A 21,636-nucleotide genomic window follows, 5' to 3' on the forward strand; every position below is an offset into this window, starting at 1 on the left:
ATGCAAAATGTACATGAAATTTTTATTATATTCAACTGGTTTTGTGAGTTTGCTGTAGCCTTAGGAAATTGGGTCTTTTTTTCAGTGATCATTGAGTCAAATTTAGATTGTATTCAAAAAGTTTATTGGAGGCTATGATGAAGTCTTGTTATATGATACAAAAGAAATGTCTTATCAAACCTCTTGCTACATGTAATTTAAATTCATCATTCTTTATACTTAGTGAGGTTTATTGGATTACCTTAAAGGTAGTACCCTCTTCAGTGCTTATCTATCATTTGTAGTTATAAGTTGCTTATCATTAGTAAGGAATTATGATCATTCTTATCTGCAGGAGTTATTATAGTAAAGCATATTATATCTTATTATATAGTAAAGCTTCTTGTAAATTTGTCCCTTTGAGTTTTCACTTTGGGAAGGTTTTGAGTTTTTAAACCATAAATTATCAACCATACTGAAAGCACAGGATCTCATTTCATTTTGTCTTACAGGCTGGAAATCTTTTGACACAAATGGTTTGCTGTGAAGCTAAGATAAATGCCAACCCCTTCCGAATGAAAACAAAACCTGCAAATACACCAGATGCTGCTCTTCTTGGATGCACCACTATGATTCCGGGCTTAGGCGAGAAAAAGGCTCTTTTGCTGTTGAAACATTTTGGCTCATTAAAATCTCTTTGCAATGCTAGCCAGGAAAGTATTGCTGATATTGTTGGACCAAGCACTGCGTTGTCTGTTTATAATTTTTTTCACACATTTAGCTGAGTGCGTAATTTAATAAAATTTACTTTTTTCTACAGTTTCGTTCAAGTTTTCCGTTCTGAGATCCTGGGCTTGTACAGAATTGCATTTTATAAACTCAGTTACTTTATTTAGGTTGATGTACTACTCTCCCCTCATAACACTGTAATAGAGGAAACAGTATACACTATAAACAGTAGCATGTTGCAGTCTTCACATGCTTCTTAGTATCTCTATATCATTGTACATTATTCCCTAATAAGTGGTATAGTATTCATGAATTTGTCTTTCAAATTCATAAAAAATTTTCCTGAACACTAAATTGCCCAACCTTGGGTTAAGGTAGTTTTATGTTGTAAGTATAATAGACAGTCTCTCATGCTTCATATTCTGTGACTTAATTTCTACTTACAGCACTTACAGCATTTTCTTCAGGTAGGTTACTCGAAGTTGCAAGATCGCTAGGATATTCTCCCTCACAGTCCTGTGGAATATGTAAGTTAATCTTCTGGGAAGGCTCCATTTTCCTTCTTTTGTTGCTTTTCTGGACTTCTGTAGCACATTCCCTAAAATACATTTTTAAGTCAACTCCCTTTGTGTTCTAGAGTTTTTTCTTCACATTTCATCTTTTGACTATATTTGGAACTCTCCCTTTATAATATATCATGTGCTGACTTCTTGTTGCTTTATTTATGGGGGGATTTTTACCTCATCTCATTTTAGTTCCTTTCAATTTTGAAGGTTTTGTATCCATACTTACCACATGTTTCCCTTGAAATTATTTTTCATAGTGTTTTGTATCCATACTTACCACATGTTTCCCTTGAAATTATTTTTCATAGTGTTTTGTATCCATGCTTATCACGCTTCCCTTTCATTGTTAAAATCAGCTTTGGCTAGAAAATACTGTCATGCAATACACTTGTTTCCCAGAAAGAATCATTCCCACTTCCAGTTTGTCTATGTATTTTTATGCATGATTGGTATTTCCTCTTAATTTATAAGAATTCTCATGTTTTTCATGTGTAGATTCCCCCTTCCATGTTTTTGCAAACTCCAACTCCTGTACACATTGTTAGTTTTGTTTCATCATTCTTTGGTTGGCTCTTATTTTAAATTTATTTTTTATCTGGAACTGATAATCCTTCTTGTTTGCCTTGCTCCATACTTTAATTCATTTCAGATAGTGCCAGTGGTTTTGATACACGGCAGGACATGATTCAAGGGACTTAATTTTATTGAGGAAAAGGGAACTACAATTGGTGCATTCATTAGGAATAGGTTTCTCAAAAAAGAAAAAGGTAATTGTTCAAGTTGGTAATTGTTGGAGGGGGAGGTGAATTATGCCTATTCATTACTCAGTTCTTCCTACACAAATACAAGCCTTCATTTTTAACATAGTTATTTAGCTTGTGAATGCAAGCAGGAACAGCTATTTAATTTTCAGACAAGATTGTTAACTATCGACAGCTAGGGAAAGGCATGGGCACCTCTTGGTATGCACTCCACTTTGCTTCAGACTTGCTGCCCGACTTGCTGTTTGCTTTCCTTACATACTTTTTGCTTGTTTTTTTAATATATTATATGAGTTTGAGTTGTTTGCATTACTATTAGCAAACCTCTATCAGTTAAGCCTTCAGCCTCAGAGAGGAAACCAGGGAAGGACAGGCCCATAATAGGTTCTTCTCCACAATAGAGGTAGATCCTCATACCCTCTGCGCCTCTTGTAGGAGGCATGATTGTGATCAGAATAGTCCATGTTTGGAGTGCCATGTCTGGCTGTCTGAACAGTGGGTTAAGTTTGCCAGGAAGAAGAGAGAGGTCTCTCCATTGTCATCAGATTGCAATACTCCACTGGTGACACTGAAAATCCTCTTTGGTACTTTCCTTCCATCTACCAAACTTCTTCCTGCAGCTACTACTCCTAAGGGTGTAGTTTCCCCTTCGCCAACTCCTACTGTTGGTTCAGTAGAGAGCTGCCAAAGGGAGGAAGACATCCAGCCCAGTCCCTCCCCAGGAGCCTCTCTTTGCTCTGAGGGGGGAATTGTCCTCTGGAGGATGCTCTTTTTGGGGGTGTAGGGAAGAGTTCTTCCCTAAACTGACCTTGGTTTCAGGAGTTATGGAGGCTGGGGAGCTGTGGCCCTCCCTGGGCATCTCAGGTGAGCTGAGTGTTTCTTCCCGCATCGATCACTTGAAGGCAATGAAAGATCTTCGTGTGACTTCTTCAACCATGACCATGAAGACCTCGACGGTCACGGTCTCCACTGGTTCCACAGTCCTCACCTTGCTGGTTACTCCTCATATGTCATCAGTGATGTGTCCCCAGGTGCTGCCTTCAACCCCATCCTTGGGAGAGGTCCTCCTCCACTGCCTGTCTTCTGCACTGACCTTGGCTGTGCTTAGGAAGAAGTTGAAGAGGAGAAGGAACTCTTCTTTCAGAGCTGGTAAGTGGAGGAAGAAGGTTGCTTCATCTCCATGCAGGAAGTCTTGTAGAGCTTCTAGCGGCCTGTCATCTGCTGCAGAGAGGGCTGATGGGTCTCTCGCTAATGGTACAGTGAGTACCACTGCACTTGTTGCTGAGCATGAGGGTGCAACTGCTATCCAGGGTTCTCCACAGACCCCCTGTACACCGGTACCAGCTCCAGTAGTACCCCTACCCAGACTGGCAATGGTTCCCAGCACAGCCAGGCAAGAGAAGATGAGAAGAGAAGGCAGGTGCTCCCTCACCCCCTACTGCTTTTCAAGGAGAGTGGTTCAGGGGTCCAGATATAGTGATTTGGCCTACCCAGGCCAAACAAGAGAAGGTCCCCCATTTAGTCTATGCCTCCTGTAGAACCTCTGGCATCTTGGAAAATTGGAGCACACTCAAGGGACAGCCCCACCTACGTTTGCATGAGCGGGACCGTTCTCCTCGACTTGAGCAGAAGTTATCACCATCACCACAGCCTCGCTCACCTGGCAAGACTTAAGGGGTTTTCCAGGAGCCAGACAGGTGTGGGGTTTGTGATTGGAACCATTCTTGATCCCATCCCAGCCCCACCACAGAGGTTTTTGTACCTGTGTCGGTCCTTGGACCAGACAGGTCGCATGCCTGAGCTGTTGAAACATCACCACAGGGCTCTCCTGCAAAGGGAGCAACTCGAGAGAACCAAGAACTCGAGGGATCCGAGGGTCCTATGCCCTAGAACTTGGACACCCCTGAGTTGCAGAGTCACTTTGGAGAGATCATTAAAATGATACATCATTTTAATGGTCTCAAGGGACATCATTTTAATGGTCTCAAGGAAGTGACTGTGGCCTGTCTTGCAGACTGCTCTTCAGCCATTGAGTCACTAAGGGATTGCAGAAAGAACTCAAGGCTCTGATCTGCCAGCCATGGTCTAGCCTTCCCTGTGGTCTAGCCAGTCTGGTAAGACGCTTCCTCCGCCTCTGGCTTGTCAGAGGAAGCAGTATGTACCCCTGGACTTAACTTGTCTTTGTCCTGGGTTGGCACTAGACAGTCTCCTTGTGGAGGGAGTCCCTTTCTCACAGGCAGAGGCAGCAGCACTGGAGTCAACTGCCATGTCAGTGCTTTAGGCAGTTTCTTGGTTAGGTAACCAAAGGACCTTACAGTGGCCAGGATTGCTTCCTCTTCAAGAGGGCAAACCCCTGAGGAGGGTGCAGCTTTCAAGAGATTGATGCTGTATGGAGGTAGGGCTTTTACCTACCTCACCTACCAGACGGCAAACCTGGTTCTTAAGAGGCAAGATGCGGTGCTGTCTCAATTCTCAAGGTTAGTTGGCCTGGAGTCAGCTTTGGCACTTAGGAACGGACCAGTACTGGAATCTTCCTCTCTTTTTTTCACAGAGTAAGGTGGAGGTCACAGTGGAGAGGCTTCAAGTTGAGAACAAGAAGCTTGTCCACTGGGCAGCATCTAAGATCTCTTGGTCTTCGGTTAGCACTGCAGCCCAACCTTCAGGCCAGGCTGACCCTTCCTCTTTGGGTCAGAGAAAGTCCCAGAGTCATGGCCTTTCAGCCCTCTGGTCCTAAGAATGGGGGCAAGGGCACAAAGAAGGGAGGAGGATGCTAGGGGAAGCGTTCCTCCCTGCTTGCTGCTGATTGTTTGTGGGGGGGGGGGCCTCTCTCGATCCATTGGGCAGCTTTGCTGTGACATGGAGCAGAGACCTGAGTAGTAGATGTCCTTTGGGAAGGGTATCTGCTACCGTCCAAGTTTCTGCCACCCCTTACTCTTGCACTGGTACAATTCCAGATGTATATTCCTGGCTCACAGAAGGATCTTGTCCTTTGGGATAAGGTGAATATGATGCTTTGGAAAGGCACAGTAGAAGTCATAAGGTGAATGTGATGCTTCATAAAGGCACAGTAGACGTCATAAAAGATTGGTCTCCAGGGTTCAATAGCCATCTGTTCCTAGTGGAGAAGGCTGGTCATCGAACTCTCTCCATTGAACAGTTCATTCGCCAGACTGTTCAAGATAGAAACGGTTCACTCAGTTCTCGATTCCAAACGGTTCACTCAGCTCTCGATTCCATCAGGGAGGGCAACTTTATGCTCTCGGTGGATCTAAAGGATGCATATTTTCAAATACCTCAAATACTCATCCATCAGTCCACTCGGAAGTACCTCCTCCAGGTGTTCACATGAGTGTTCACACTGATTTCAGCTTGGGTTCATTTGTATGGGAGGATATGTGTGTTGAGGTACCTGGACTATTTGCTGGTTCTGGCGAACTCGTTGCTGCAGTTTTCCCTTCAGGTTCTCATATCGGCAAGTTCAGGGAAGTAGTGCAGATGTTCCTGTCATGAAAGGAACAACCTGCTTGGTAGTGGCAATTCGTTCTGGGTCACCTGTCATTGGATAAGCTTCACCTTCTCTCATCAGTGGAGGCTAACAGAGTTCTGGTCTCCAGCGAGGGACCCTCTTTTCTTTATTTTTTTTCCGAGGAAGTATGGAGAGACTTTAATTGGTGGCTAGATAACAGGAACCTCTTGATAAGAGTGCCACTTGGCACTCCCTTTCCCGAGGTGCTTCAGTTTTCAGAAGCATTGACCGAGGGATTGGGCAGACACCTGGAGGAGTTGGTTTCAGATGTGTGGTACTAGAACGACAAGCACCTCCACCTCAATATCCTGGAATGTAGTGGCAGACAAGCTCAATTGCCAGTCAGGTGGTAAGGACAGAATGGTCCTTACACCCAGGCATTGCAAAAAAAACTTAAAGATTTGTTTGTTTTGCATTAGATATGCAAACGCTTGATTCATCTAAGAAGTCTTCGCCTCAGAGAAGATGCCCTGGGGTGGGTAACAATCCTTGCTTTCATTATTTAGCCTCTTTTGATACTGACCCTCATACGACTTGTAGCAGATGCAGATCTAATGATTGCAATGTAAGTAACCCTTGTTCTGAGTGTCGTGATTGGGGTCCTGAGCAATGGAAGCATTTTGGTAAGAAGAAGTACAAGAGGAAATCAGCTGTTCCATCTCGGGAAGGCTTCTTGCCTCCAAAGGCCGACGCCGCCATTCCTTCTTGTTCCTTTTCTCCTTTACCAGATTTGCCTCTCGTTGCATCTTCTCAGATTTTACTCCTTGTTCATCTATTGCTTCATCTAGATAAATCGAGGAGAGGTTCAGGAGATCTTGCACTTGATTTAGCTGTCTCTCTTCTTTGGGGGGGGGGGTCGGGCATGGATGCTGAGAAGCTGAACGAAGGTCTGCTGTCCCATGCCCTTTCTTCCTGTCTCCCAGCTTCTTCCACCATGTCAGTGTCTGACGTCTACTTGTCTGCAGCCATGACATCCTCAGCTTACACCGTTCCTTCATCGGCCATGCCTCTTCCATCACTTCCCGTGCCTGGGCCTCTTACATCTGCTCCTTCCAACTCCTTTGTTCAAACCTTGCTGGAGAGACGTGAAGGTCCTCTTCCGAAGAAACTCAGCCATTCCGATTTGAAATAGAAGAAGAGACGTCGTAGATCTCCTTCTCCCTCACCATCGTCCTTTTCTCATACACCGTCTTCGTCTTCTGTTTGCTCCATTCCACAGAGGCGGAGGAAGAAGGACTTCCTTGCCCCTTCTTGCAAGAAGATCTGCAGGTGCTCTGTATCCTCTTTGTCTGGAAGCAAGACCAACCGTCCGTCTACTACAGTTGTGTCTCAGTCGGCTAATCTCAGCTGTATTGAGGCTATGGATGGCCATGAGTCTGTCAAGGGTCACGGACATACGTCTTCTGCCTTAACTGCTGATGATCATAGCCCAGTTCCTGATTCTTGTGGGGCAACGGACTCGTTAAGAGAAGTCCTCCTCCAAGGGCCGTAGATCTACACATCGGGCTTCTCCTCAAGAAGCTGCAGTCATTTCGTCTTCTTCTGCTCGGCCTGCTCAAGAAACAAGTGTTAAGACCACGGCCGTTAAGAACAATGACAAGGCTCCCATTAAGAAGTTGACATCAAACATGAGGGAATGCCCTCATGATCAGGACCATTCCTTGGTCTCACTTGAGCAGCCGTGACTGCTCTCCACATAACCCACAGTCTCACTCGCACGGCCGTAACTATTCTTCACGTAACGAGAGCCCCTTCCAGTCGCAGACTCAGCCATGGCCGTCATCTAATAGTCCACATTCTCGTTCTCACAGATGAGACCGCGATCAAGATGGTTCATGCTCCTTCGGTCGAATAATATATCCCCAAGAAAGTCTTGGACCCGATCGTTCCTATGCTTGGTAATCAACAAGGATGCAAGTGATCCTGCTATTTTGCTTGACAGGCCAGATCGAGAATCTCGTTTCCTGGAAGCAGAAGGCCCACTCTCTCTTGATGCAGATAACCAAGAACTTTTGCCAGAAGTAGTGGAACTCATTCGTGGATACATTGAACTACCTGAAGAGACTGCAGCTACCACTTCAAATTTTCCTTCAGGTCTCGGGGCCCTTGTGGGTCCAAAGAGAGAGACAAAAGTATTGTTAGGCTTAATATGTTCCAGTTTACCATGTTCTCTCGTCTCTGGACAGGACAGTTCTCTACGATCTGGCAGGTCATTTAAGAGACTCCCTCCTCTACATAGGTGTTTTAATGCAACCCCTAGCACCACATTTCAATCAAGACAGGTAGATCCGGACTTGGTTTGTTTAGGCCCAAGTCTTTGTTTTAGATCAAATCAAGGCAGAGAGCACCTCCTTTACACATCAAGAGCGGCCTCAGTGGAGCTGACAGCGTCTTCGGTGTTCCATGCGGTTTCGTTGCTCGATCTTTGGTTGACAACAGTAGGCAACACATCTTCGGCTGCCATTCGTGGATACAGCAAACTACCTGAAGAGACTGCAGCTACCACTTCCAATTTCTGTTCAGGTCTCAAGGCCCTTGTGGGTCCAAAGAGAGACGAAGGCATTGTTAGGCTTACCATGTCCCAGTCATGCTGACATTGTCCTTAGCCAAGTCAATTCTCTCGTCTCTGGACAGGACAGTTCTCTACGATGTGGCAGATCATTTAAGATACTCCCTCCTCTTCCACGGTGTTTTTATGCAGCCCCTAACATCACATTACAATCAAGACAGGTAGATCCGGACTTGGCTCATCTAGGCCTGTTTTTTTTTTTTTTTTTTTTTTTTTTTTTTCTTGCAAGGGATGGCCTCAATGGAACTGGCAGCGTCTCCGGTGTTCCAGGCAGTTTCGTGGCTCAATCTTTGGTCAACAACAGTAGGCAAGACATCTTCGGCTGCCATGGCTACTAACAATGAAGAGTATGCCACCTTCCTTAGACTACTGCAGTCTGGTGGCAAGACCATCTCATATCTGGCTCGCCTAACAGCGAATATGTTGGCTACTAGGTTATTGAAAAGAAGAGATGCTGCCCTTTCTAAGATCTCCAGATTCGTTAGCCCTGATTCTACCTTAGCACCGAGAAATGGAACCATTCTAGGATCTTTGTCACTTTTTCCTAAGGAACAGGTTGGGGCAGCAGTCGACAGATGTAGAGCAGACAACAATGACCGTCTGGTCCACCAAGCTGTGAATTAGTCTTCTGGCCCTTCGCACACCAATGTAGCCAGAACTAGACCTCAGGCTGCCTCTTATTCTCCATCTAAGAGATCCCAAACCACGAGCGGGCCTCGTAGAGGTCACCAGCCTTCTCAACCCTGTCAAGAAAACAATTCAATAGCGTCCCTTTCAGCCCCATTCTTCCAAACCCAGGAGATGAGGCAGAGCCAGGGATAGAGGAGGAAAACACTAGAGTGGGCACCCCTCCCCACTTGCTGCCGTTGGTGGGGTGCTTGGTGAGCCATTGGGCAACTTGGCAGCAGCACAGAGCAGTGACCTGGGTAGTAGATATAAAGCAGCCAAAGAAGTAACCCACATGACGAAGATCAAATGTGAATATCCCTGTTACTGATTATGTAGCACACATAAAAATGGATATCGTAAATAAATGGCAATACAGTATACTGTATATGGAATGAAGAACCTGAAAGTAATAAATTAAACCTAATGTTAAAAAATGGAGTTCATCATATCAGAGAGAGAGAGACATGCACAAGTAATTCTAACACGTCTCAGAATAGGCCATACTCGTCTGACACATGGGCACTTAATGAGCAGCCCACGTGGCCTGGCTCCAGAGTGCTCAGAGTCCAGGTTGATGATAATGGTCAGACGTGTTATGTGAGTGTCCAAAGTATGACCAACAGCGACTGTCAACTTTTGGGAATAAATCAATAAATGAAATTTTGTCAGAATCTTTTACATTTTCAGTCATTCCGATTTTGTTGTTCATGAGGAACTGTGGTTTGATAGATAAAATATAAAAATAAGTAAATAATAAAAGCACAAAACATAGTATTTCTTGGATTTTAATTAATATTTTTTTAAATATTACTTATTATGAATTTTAATACCTTTTGTGTGGAAGCGGGCATGAGTAAATGTATTGTGTGTATGTGTTACAGTATGAGAACGTGAGCCTATGTGGTATTTTATCCTAATCCTTTGGGCCATCCCTATAAGAGCTGAAAGTCAGCTCAGTGGTCTGGTTAAACTACTTTAACACTACTACTCTGCGGGTGGAACACTGCATCTACTCCCCTTCAAGTTTCCCCCTCCTTTCTCCAGTTGTCCCTTCCATCTCAGAATTTATGTTCAGGGCTCGCCAAAGGATCTGGCTCTCTGGAAAGAAGTGGAGAAAATGATGGAAAAAGGAACCCTGGAGGTCGTGAAGGATCAATCCCCAGGTTTCTACAGCTGGGTCTTTCTGGTGGCAAAAGCATCAGGGGATTGGAGACTGGTCATAGACCTGTCTTCCCTGAACCTTTTCATCAGAAAGACCCAGTTCAAGATGGAAACGCCCCACATAGTTCTAATAGCCATCAGCAATTTTGGCTTCATGCTGACAATAGACCTGAAGGATGCATACTCCCAGATCCCAATCCACCAATCATCTCACAAGTTCCTTCGCTTCGTTCTGGGAGAAACTGTATCAGTTAAACATTTTTGTCAATAATGAAGTATAGAATGTAATATCAAGATTTTTATTGTATTCTAGTTATTAAACTTTCTCAATTAATTTGCCAAGTAACTGCTGTAAAATGTACATACAGTACAATGCCATATGCCATAACTAGAAAAAAAAATAGCAATTGCTTACGAATAAGATTTATTATACAGAATTTTATCTTACAGTTTTCTTAAATGCACTTAGACAATAATGTCTATTAGGCTTTTAACAGAATAAAAAATATCAATGAGAACAAGCAACAGGCTTTAGAAAAGCATACAGTATATGATTGAAGTATTAGGAAATGTCTTTTTTAAAGACATCAAAATACATTCCTACAGAATCATTCTTAAGGGGAAACATGTGAGACCCTGAGAGCTGAAAAGGCAAGTCTCATAGTTAATGATTATTGAATACAACCAATTCATTATTTATATATTACCATCCGAATGATATTTATACATTACCATCCAAATGATATTTATACATTACCATCCAGTGACAGGATAGAATGATCCTTAAGTAGGATAGAATGATCCTGAAGTGTTTACTAGGATGGACTGATCCTAAAGTGTTTACCATGTATTTAATACCAAAGATCTAAATCTTCAACAGAGAGAATCTTAACTTTTTGCCATTTTAATCTTAGGTCTCCTAACATGTCGAAAAAAAAAAAATAAATACAAACATTTTACTTGTCTATATTCAATACTATACAGAATCATCAGCAAAATGGAATTAAACTAAATAATTGCTGCAAAGAAGGCACATATGACAATTATAAATCAGGAAAAAACCACTTTAAAGTGATGCGTTTAAAGAGCGGAACAGCACAGCTTTACATGATATATACTATAGTTGGTTTAAACTCATTTGTCCACCCACGGGTGAAGATGTGGACATGCACATAGGTAGCTCATGACTGGTGAAAAATTAACGTTTTCAATACCGTTGGGTTCTATTTCTTAAGTAACATTTTGAATTTTTTATGTACAGAGCCATCATAAGCATGACAATTTGTAAAAAAAAATATATATATATATACCAACACAAGCGCACAAAAGTCGGACTTGTATCAAATAGTCTACTCAGATCAAACACAAATGAACAATGGGCTTTTTCAATAATTAGTTTTTATCTCGTCTGTATAGCCTAGACTACACTTAGATCTATGCTCACACTGTTCAAAATAGCAAATTTTAAATGTACAGTACTTTATATATATCCTATCATACAAACCTGAAGTTCTATCATACAAACCTGAAGTTCTTTACATAGGAATTTAGCTTGCAAATGCAAGCTGAAACAGGTGTTTAAATTTACTGACTAGGTACTTAACTATCAACAGGTAGAGGGAAACCCCACCCACCTGTCAGTCTACACTCCACTTTGCCTTTGGGTCCATGTGCCATGTGAGAGGAGTGGATGAAGTGGGCCATTCATGTGAAGAACTCCAGGTTCGTAAGTTAGGAAAAACTCTACAGTAGTTACTTTTAGAATTTCCTATTTGTTCCTACACAAATACAAACCTTTGTTCTTTACACAGGAAACTTACCCACTGGTGGTAGGAAGTCTGAGAACTCTGAACCAACTGGTAAGTTCACCCAACTGGGATAATACCTTCCTGGTCCAATAGGAGCAGAAGGGACCCTGCACGTCTAATGTACTTTCTAAAATGTACTTCAAATATGGGATGTGAATGTACTTTCTAAAATGTACTTCAAATATGGGATGTGATAGTTGCAAGACTTCTGGACCCTCAAGTAATGGATCTGTGCAGTTACTCAATCCAGCTGAAAGAACCCATAATGAAGTGCCAGACATTAAAACCAGCAGAATGTGATCAATGAGTCTGCTTTATTGTCTGTCCTTCTCTCCCCTTACCGTAAAAGATGAGGACTTGCATCCACTCTTATCATAAACAAGCAAGCAAAGAACTGGTGCCCAGTCATATACCTTACGATCCGTCTGCCCAACTAGTACTCTCAGCCTAGAACTCCGACTCTGCCCTTCGAGAAAAGAAGGAAAGAGAAAGAAGGGAGCAGTAGTCACTTAACTCTTTAGGAAAGAGGTGCTACCTGTCCTGAAAGGGAATTGGGCTAGCTTCACAACTTGTTGAGTAACAACCACAGGACCCACGGAAAATATGTCTGTCCAAGGACTTGTGAGCAACATCCTGCAGGTAAAAGGTGAAAGTGGTCTGATATGACCACACCCACACATGCAGTATCTGCTGAACTGAAAGGTTCTTTCGGAATGCTAACGAAGGGGCAATGCCCATGACCTTGTGAGCTCTCACCCTTCTTGCTAGACAAGTCATAGCCCCACTTGGTTGTCTCACAAAGCCAGAAGGAAATTGCATTCTTGAATACCTCTTTCTGGGCCCTGCCAGTACTAATGAAGTCGACACTCAAGCTTTAGGTTTTAAGTTCTCTTTAGTTAGTAAAGCAGCACCTTAGCAGGACACAGTAGCATCTCATCCAGATCACTCAGGGCTAGAAGGAAAACAGTCTTCAAAGTCAGATCTCTGTTTAACAATTCTCAAAGGCTTGTATGGCAACAAGAGAGGATCCTTAGAATGAGAGTCATGTCCCACTTGGAACCAGAGTTTCCTGGGAGGACAAGACTGTTTGAAGCCTTTCAGGAGCATGGATCTTCTTCTCTTTAGTCTCAAGATTCGGCCTAAGGCTGACCTGTAGCCCTTGCTGACCAAGAAAGAGAGAAGCTTCTGTCAGCTAAGGAAAAGAAGTCAACAACCTGCTGAAGAGTGGATCTGACTGGAGATACCCTGTCTATGACACCAACCACAGACGACAGCCCATTTCCCCCGATAAACAGCCACTGAGGATTTACCCAAGTATCCAGACATCTTTGCTGTCTGGACAGGAACTTCTGTGCTTCCTCCCTAAATTTGCTGATACAAAAGTTTGAAGGAAAACCCTCACTGCTGTCACATCTATCAGCATGACCAAGTACTTTACCCTCTGCTTAGGAATGAGATTTCTCATGTTTTTTATCATGATCTCCAGGTTATGACAATTTCAGGAGATGGTCCTTGTCCTGTAGCAATTGCTACCAAGAGTACACCAGAACTAGCCAATCACTGAGATACTTCAGAATACGTATCCCATACGAATGGGCCCAAGCTGAAACCAACGTGAACACTTAGGGATTGGTCGAAAGCCCAAAACAAAGTGCTCTAAACTGGTAGACCACCCCTCTGAGAGTAAAGCTGAAGTACTTTCCAGTTCAGTGGAGAGGTGTCTGTGACTGGTCTCCAATCACCTGCCACCTTCTCAACCAGAAACAGCAGCTGTTAAACCCTGGAGACTGACCTTGAACAACTTTCACTGTGCCTTTCCTCAGCATCCCATTCACCCCCTCCCTGAGGGCAAGGTCCTTCTGAGAGTTGAGAATGTATGTTCTGAAATGACTGATGAAGAAGCAAGGTGGCAGACTCGAAGGGAAGTAGATACCCTTCCCTTAGAACATCTACTACCCAGGTCCCCACTCCATATCACTGCCATGTTGCCCATTGGCTTGACTGGCACCCGCATACTTTCAGCAGAAGGTGGGAAGGAATGCCACCTTAAGCATCCTCCTCCCTTCTTATTGCCCTTGCCTCCTTTCTAGGAGAGGCAGGAAGCTCAAAGGGGTGTGACTGAGCACCTTTTACTACCAGGGCTGAAGAAGACTGGGGACCTCTATGAGGTGCAGAAACAGCTTGGGACTTTCTGCGACCTGAAGAGGAAGGACCAATTGAACTCGGTTTGGCCACAGTACTTTGTAAAGACCATGAGGATTTATATGACTGCTTTTGTTGGACTAGTGCATCATTATTGTCAGCTTGCAACCCGTCTGCTGTGGTCACTACCTAAGGAAGAGAGAGGTAGACCCCAGTACCACTCCATTTTGTGCTAGTACCATGTCGGGTCTCATACCCTCAGAGAGTTGGTATAATACCACATGCGCTCTCTTTGGGACCAGGTTTGACCACAGGGTTGCTGTTTGGTGGGCAAGGTAAGTGATAGCCCTACCTCTAGATGGAAGCAGTCTCCTGATTACCCAGTTCTCATCAGGTGTACAACTTCCTGATGAGGATGGCATTCTAGCAACTGTAAAGTACCATAGGTCTAACCAAGAGACTGCCTGGGGTGCAGTCGTGACATTTGAATCTAATGTCACTTCTATCAGAGAGAGAGAGAGAGAGAGAGACACACACACACACACACACACACACACACACACACACACACACACACACACACACACACACAGGTGCAAAGCAAGTTAGGTCTGGGTCAACCTTTTTGGTCAGTATGGCACCCACCACAGGATGGTAATGTTTCCTCTGAAAAGTTATAGGCAGAGGAAGTATTTTACCAGACTGGCTGGACTGAAGTGAATTTTCTTTCCCAGAGACAAGGGAATTCATCTTGTTCAAAACAATGCTGGCAAGCTTGGCCCATGGCAGGCTGATGGAGGGCCTGGGATCTTTTTTACAGAATCCATTTGGCTTTGGTGACTTAGAATGTGTTTGCGGGAGTAGCCATGGTCCCTTCCGCATGGCCATTATGCTAACAAAACAGTTTGATGACCTCTTGAAAGTGCCTCTGTAACTCAGGAGTATCCAAGTCCTGTGGTAACAGACCCTCAAGTCCCTCCAAATCCCAGATCTTCAGAGCTGCTTCCTCTGTAGGGGAAGGAAACTCCTCAGAGCCTACCACTTGGGCATACGACCTGTCTGGTCCTAGGACCAGACCTGGTCCATGGTCCTGTCCAACTCCCTCCTCTTGGTAATGTCTAACGAGATGGAAGGGACAGGTGAACAGGATGGGCCTTGGCACCCTTGCTCAACCTGGAGAAGGCCAAGACCTTCTCAGTAGAGCAGGACTGTGGGTGGTTGTCAACCTGATATGATGACAGCCTCATGAGTCAGGGAGAGCGGTCCCGCTCATGCAAATGGTGTCTGGGGCTGTCCCTCAAGCATGCACACAGCTTTCCAAAAAGTTGAAACCACTACAGGAGGGGAGGGTGAAGAGGGGGACTTCCCCTTGCTGTGTCTGAGTGATCTGCTGAATCACTTCTCTGGGACCCCTGGACTATTCTCAATGTAGAGCAGGTGGGGGGTGATAGAGCACCTTACTCCTTCCTCACCTTCTCTTGCTGTGCTCTGCTGGCAGAGGGATGCGGACCAGTGGTCCATGAACCCTGGACCAGTCAGCCTTGCTAAATGGACCAGTGCTGGTACCCCTATGATGAGTACCCAGGGGTAGTGGTTGCATCCTTGTGGAAGGCGATGGATGCAGTGGTACTCATGGTACCAATAGCAAGAGTCTCATTGGTCCTCTCTGTAGACAAGAACCAATTGCTGAGAGTCTCACAAGACTTCCCATGGGGAGACACAGCACTCAAATTATATGAAAATGATTATGCCTTTCTCTTGTGCTTCGTTTACGACTTCTCTAGGGCAGCTGAAGTACAGGGAAAAGACAGAGAACGAAGGAACACCTACCCCAGCTCCTCTGGACACATTATCAAAGGTGCAAATGGGGAGATGGTGTACATGAGGGCTGTATGAGAGCCTGTAGAGACAGTGACTGTTGAAGTCTTCACAGTCACTGTTAAAGCAGTCATAAGTACCACCTTACCAGATGAGAGGTGGCCAAGCAGCTCAGAAACACTGAGTTTTCACCAACATAACTCTCTCCCTCAGAAAGGAATAAGGCTCCAAGGAGATGCCAGAATGGTTATCCTCTCCCCCTCCCAGGCTTTCCACCGAATGGTCAGTGGGAGCCAGTTAAGAGGGATTGTCTCCCTTAAGAGTCAAAACATTGGCTGGAAGCTTAGTGGGTGGATGGAAAGTGCTGAAAACACCTGACTGGTTATCACTGCCAATGTATTGCCCTCCAGTGTCAGTGGGGAAGTCTTCCTAGTGTTCTTGTTAGCCACAGACCTCACCCACTGTTCTGATGGCCACTCCCGGAACTCAGAACACATTGTCATGGTTGCAGAAATGCTTTCTGCAAAAGGTGCATAGGGTTATGTGGGTGTATTTCAGTGGATGAAAGGAATCTCTTTGCAAGGCCTGTCTTTACCAGGAGAGTGCCATAAGCCAAAGGCTGCCTTGGTGTTGAGGAGGAAGGCTTATACAAAGCCATACAAACCACAACAAAGAGAAAAAAGCAAGAATACTCAAGTATAACGACAGTTTTAATAGAAAAAAAAAATGGCAAAGTTGGTACAGTATTGAAGGACAATGTCTGCATACGATGGCAGCTGAAAGCAAAGTGAAGTGCAGACTGACAGGTGGGTTGGGCTTTCCCCTACCTGTCGATTGTTAACTACCTTGTCAGTAAGTTTAAATGGCCATTCCAGCAGACATTTGGAAGCTAAATCCTTATGTAAAGAACGAAGGTTGTATTTGTTTAGGAGAAATGCCAAAATTTTCTTATGTGCATTTTCACTGCATGCATTAAAAAATAACAATTATGATACAAAAGTAAGAGCATGTCTGTAAACTGGAAAAATCGCCTTTAATGACATTAACCACTAGAACACGAAACATGGACATGCAGACACTAGGCCTAAACTACTGCTTCACCAGATTTTTTATTTTACTGACTTTTAAGCATGCTTTTATTCCATATCAGTGAAAATCATTTTCTTACAGTAACTTTTATTTATTCATTCTATCCAAGTACTGTTCGAATGCCTTACAATGAAAAAAAATGTCTAGGCTAGCTTCTTATGCCATATGTATGTTGACATCCCTTAGACGGGAACTCAATGAGATTTCAAACTTCTTCTCAGCAAGTTATTTGACAAAATACTCCTGAAAGAGCAAAGAATACTTAATATTTGACAAAATACTCCTTTAAGAGCCCAGTACTCAATATTTGACTAAATACTCATAAAAGACCCCAGTATACCCAAGAAAAAATTACAGTATTTAACTATGCAAAGTATTCTGAAAAGGAAACCTCAGTACTACTGCTTTGTATTAACTGAAATTTCACACCTTCCAGTGAATGAAATTCCTTCAGACAGCTTCACAGACAACATTATTTCATTGCTGTTTCAAGTATTAGCCTAGTTGTGTAATTTACATGCAAGAAATTACCTTTTATTCGCAGTCACACAGCCAGTTGCCTTTTTATTTGCCTACAATGAGATACAACATAATTATTGGAAGCCCTTAGATTTTGTGTTTGACCTGCGTAGACTATTTGATGCAAACTCACCTTTCATGTACTTGTATTTTATCATCAACATGATTCAGCATGTTTATGATTTATATAAGGTGTGAGGGTTCCTTGTGTATATATATATATACTGTATAAGCATTCAGATGTATTACTGAAGAAATAATTTGCATCTTTGCAAAGCAAGCCAATGACTTTAATTTTAAGCAATCACAAGCTAGCTACGTTTATTGCCTTATGTACCTAAAACCTACTTTGGTGAATGGACAGATGGAATGAACAGACTGTAATTACAAGTAAAGTACTGGCATTATCAAAACAACTATGCTACAGGTCACAAATAACTAACTGCAGGTGGACGGTAATAACTCTAAACGAGGTAAATTTCCAAAAATTAATTTATATAACTTCTGGTCTCTTTGAGATGCTTTTATCTTACTTTAACACTTGGAAATGAAGAAAAAATGTTCACAGCAAGTTAAAAGTTAACCCTTCTTACTGTATATATATATATATATATAGCCATATCACTGCAACAGATCTCTACTTTAGTAACCCATGCAAATCCCATGATTTTTAATTGTGAAATTGCAGTCTCTTGAAAAATGATGTTACACTTTATGCAAATCACTTTTTTTTAACAAATGAAATCCATCCTACAAAAAAAAATGACATAATACAAGATCATCCTTGGCAGTACTGTAAATGTCTACAATTAAAACATATTTTTGTAGGTATAATAATCCTGTTTGTTGCTGACTACATAATCTTAGATCTCTGTATTGAAATATTGCTTAGATAAGTGAAAATTATATTAGAAATAACAGAGCACAATTTAAAACTTGAAACCTTGAAACACCTTTTCAAGTATTTTCTGCTTTACATAACTTCAACAGTCTGCAAAGCCGTTGCACTAGGTCACCTCAAATATTGTACAGTACTGTACTTGCTTTCATGCTCATAATTTTTAACGTCCAATTTGCCCTCAGCTGCCTTGCTTTCTGCCTTTTACATTTCACATGCTAACCTAAGTCTCCTCTCCTAGCTGTAACTCTTTAACTTGACCTTATTCCAATCTCCAGTTTTCATCACTCTTTAAAATTTAAAATCACAGCCTTCAAGGAGTTGAAATATTCTTGTACAAGGGTATCACCTGCAATGCACCTCGTATGGCAAACTGTGTGATATTTAAGAATCTTTGCCAGCATCCTTTCAACCACCAAATACATTTAAGAGAATCCTTTCTCCACATGCAGCTGTTTGCCTTCATTGTTCTGTTCCAATTTTTACCTTCCACTTACGCAAATATCCTTTAGGCAGCTATGAGAATCAAGATCTTTTATTCAATGGTTTAGATATTACAAAAATCTCCAGTTGGAGGCAGTTCACCATCTTTCCTTTTACATGGCTATTAGCACTTTGCCCTGTGGCCTAAGACAGTCTGTTTTTTTTTTTCTCTCTCTACAGTAAGAGTTTCTATTTCTAAACAAACTCAAACAAATGTCATATGGACCAGAGTACAAATAAATACTTATGGAATCTTGATAATACTATCAAAATCATATTTTCTGAAGTGTGGGACAACTACGTGTACAGCCTATTATACCTAAACATTTTGGGTCCCCTTTAGAAATATTTTTGGGTCATAAAACTAAGAAAAATTAATGAGAAACCTTTCAGATAAACTTTGCTTTCCTAAAACATACAATATGAAAGACCTTTATGAAGCATTGGCAAGACAGCACATGCTGTCAATTCTTCAAAGGTTATTTTTCTTTGACAAAAGGCTTCCACAAATCCCTTTCATTTCTCTGCCACCTGAAAATCATAATCAGTCGCAAAAAGACATGCATTGAGTCGCTACCGCTTGATAAATTATTTTTCTCAGTAAAAAATAAGGATCAAATGCTTCTAAATTTCACCATCTCGGTGAGAATATTAACAAACCTCTAGAACACATGTAACAACTGACTACCAAAAATCCAGCTGTTGAGATTTTTTAAAAATTCAAGCAGCATTCTTCTCTCTCAAATGGAGGCGATATAAAATTTCCATACAATTATCAACACTGAATATTAACATCTGACCTATTCTTTAACACCTTTTACCTATACTTTTGTGAAAACATTGAAATTCCTTGTCATGCTAAAATATCTGGTGTGGTTGTACATCAGTGGAACTCCATACAAGTGCCTGTGTATTGGAAGCCTTATATATTTAAGTTGTCTGAATTATTATAACAGGCAAAAATTATAATACCTACAATGTTTACACACATGGAATTTTACCAATTGAAGGAGGCACTGAAGCTTAGAATCTTCATTTTCTATTGTTTGTAAGAAAATGAACTTACAAGTACATAATAATTTAACTAAACCTATAATTAGCTGTGTGAATCTTGGTAAAACTTGCCTGCCAAAGCTGCAATTCTCAGACTTAAAGAATTCTTGAGTTCTTTTACAGTTTCTCTAAAAATAAAAGTTGTGTACATTATCAAAACCATTGAAAAATTAAATCAGATAAGAAGATAGAAGTACAGTAGTTTCTTTAATGTGCTTACTTGATGTAATTGCCTTAACTGCATTTAGCATTACTCTTAAAAACTCTGAACAACAATACAATTTACAAAAAAAAAAAAAATGAAAAAGTATAAAAGTCTCTCCCACAGCTCCATTAAATATATAAACTAAGATATACACATAATAAAAATCTTCTATAACTTAGTAACTCATTTTCTGACTGTACTCACCTACTTTAAATATAGTAGACATTCTTGACTGGCTTTTCTAAAAATCAGACGTAAACCTTCCACAATATTTTTGCCTGAAGTTTTGTGTGTGGCAGGAGCATTTTCATTTCAGCTACCAATCCTTTGTTACAAATCTTCTTTCCTTTCAACTTTGTAGCTCTTGACATTCCTCCTCTTATACCTCATGGTACACTTTTAAGTAATTTATTGGGCTGAATCTTGCACTCCATTCACGAAAAGAAACTGACAAACACTGATTAATCCAAAAACACTTTTAAATGTATGTGATATTTCATGAGGAACAAATTTTTCTTGCTTATTATTATCCAGCCAAAATTTCAATTTATAATCCTAGTTTTCAAATAAGAAACAGTACTGTACTCTGAAATGTGATTCAGCAGTATTGTTCAACATTTCACAGTGTCCACAACACTTCATAAGCACTCTCCTTGTATCACTGAAATAGTTCTGTACAGACAATTTTCATAGTAACAATTACAGTCAACAATAATGCATATATGAAAAATATATTATATCTAGCATACGAACTTTCCAATAACAATACACGCACTTTTACTCAAGCACAAAGCAGTTGTTTCTGCAACTTTAAACTTCCAGAAATTTCTCAGCCTTCCTTTAATCAACACTAAATTTTCTTGGCACCAAGCTTCATAGGTCCAGCACGAGCTGCCCTCTTGGCCTCTATCTCTTTTTGTCTCTGCAGCCTCTTTTCCTCCCGCTGTCGACGCTGTTCATCAGACTTGGAACTGCCCCCTTGTGCTGAATTAGATTCTTCAAAGGATAATTCAAGATCCAAGTTAAAATATATCATGGAATTTAAGAGAAAACACACAGGAGCTTCAGCTTAGCTTTTTTTTTTTTTTTTTTACCAACAAAATATAGGCAACATACTGATTACTAAAAAGGAATGAATTACATAATTTAAAAATTATCTCCCCAAAAAACCTTAGCTTATGTTTGGTCATTGTAAAATACTCTTCCTTGAATAAAATTTCTTGATTCTTAATTTCCTAACACTTTTTCTGCTTATCTTCAATAGTGATAAATAAGTATAGCTTACAACCTGTCAGATGCTGGGCATCTAGCCTTCTGGTAAGCAATAAAGCACTGTATATCATACTCTTGAACATTCACAGAGATATCATCCAGCTAACAGTAATTTCATAATCATTTCTAGCCTCAAACTAACATCCCTAAAATCAACTCCTGTACAGAACTTTACATCTATCATTCAGTATTAAGAGATTTATGTGCAAAATACATTTCATCTAAAAAGGAAGCCCTAGCAAAATCCCAGTGTAATATAATGCAAAAAAATAAATATGCAAAAAATGACTGTACAGTGAACCCCCGTATTCGCGGGGGATGCGTCCCACACCCCCCTGCGAACAGGTCAAATCCACGAATGCTTGAAACCCCTCTAAAAACACTACTGC

At 41.7% G+C, this 21,636-nt stretch overlaps 2 protein-coding genes across 6 annotated transcripts in view; one reads left to right on the forward strand and one right to left on the reverse strand.

Moving 5' to 3' along the window:
* Positions 1 to 796, forward strand: part of LOC136851336 (Fanconi anemia core complex-associated protein 24-like) — a 746,385-nt gene extending 745,589 nt beyond the window's left edge. For all 5 annotated transcript variants that reach the window (XM_067125377.1, XM_067125376.1, XM_067125379.1 and 2 more), the window contains one exon: positions 492 to 796. In XM_067125377.1, the coding sequence (XP_066981478.1) occupies positions 492 to 764 (273 nt within the window). In that variant the 3' untranslated portion in view covers positions 765 to 796. The remainder of the gene's footprint in view (positions 1 to 491) is intronic.
* Positions 797 to 10,367: 9,571 nt separating this feature from the next.
* yata (N-terminal kinase-like protein yata) overlaps positions 10,368 to 21,636 on the reverse strand; it is a 57,660-nt gene continuing 46,391 nt past the window's right edge. The window contains exon 17 of the mRNA XM_067125380.1: positions 10,368 to 20,971. Coding sequence (XP_066981481.1) covers positions 20,826 to 20,971 — 146 coding nt within the window. The 3' untranslated portion in view covers positions 10,368 to 20,825. The remainder of the gene's footprint in view (positions 20,972 to 21,636) is intronic.

Source organism: Macrobrachium rosenbergii, chromosome 23 (assembly GCF_040412425.1).
Source record: "Macrobrachium rosenbergii isolate ZJJX-2024 chromosome 23, ASM4041242v1, whole genome shotgun sequence".
NCBI lineage: Eukaryota > Metazoa > Arthropoda > Malacostraca > Decapoda > Palaemonidae > Macrobrachium > Macrobrachium rosenbergii.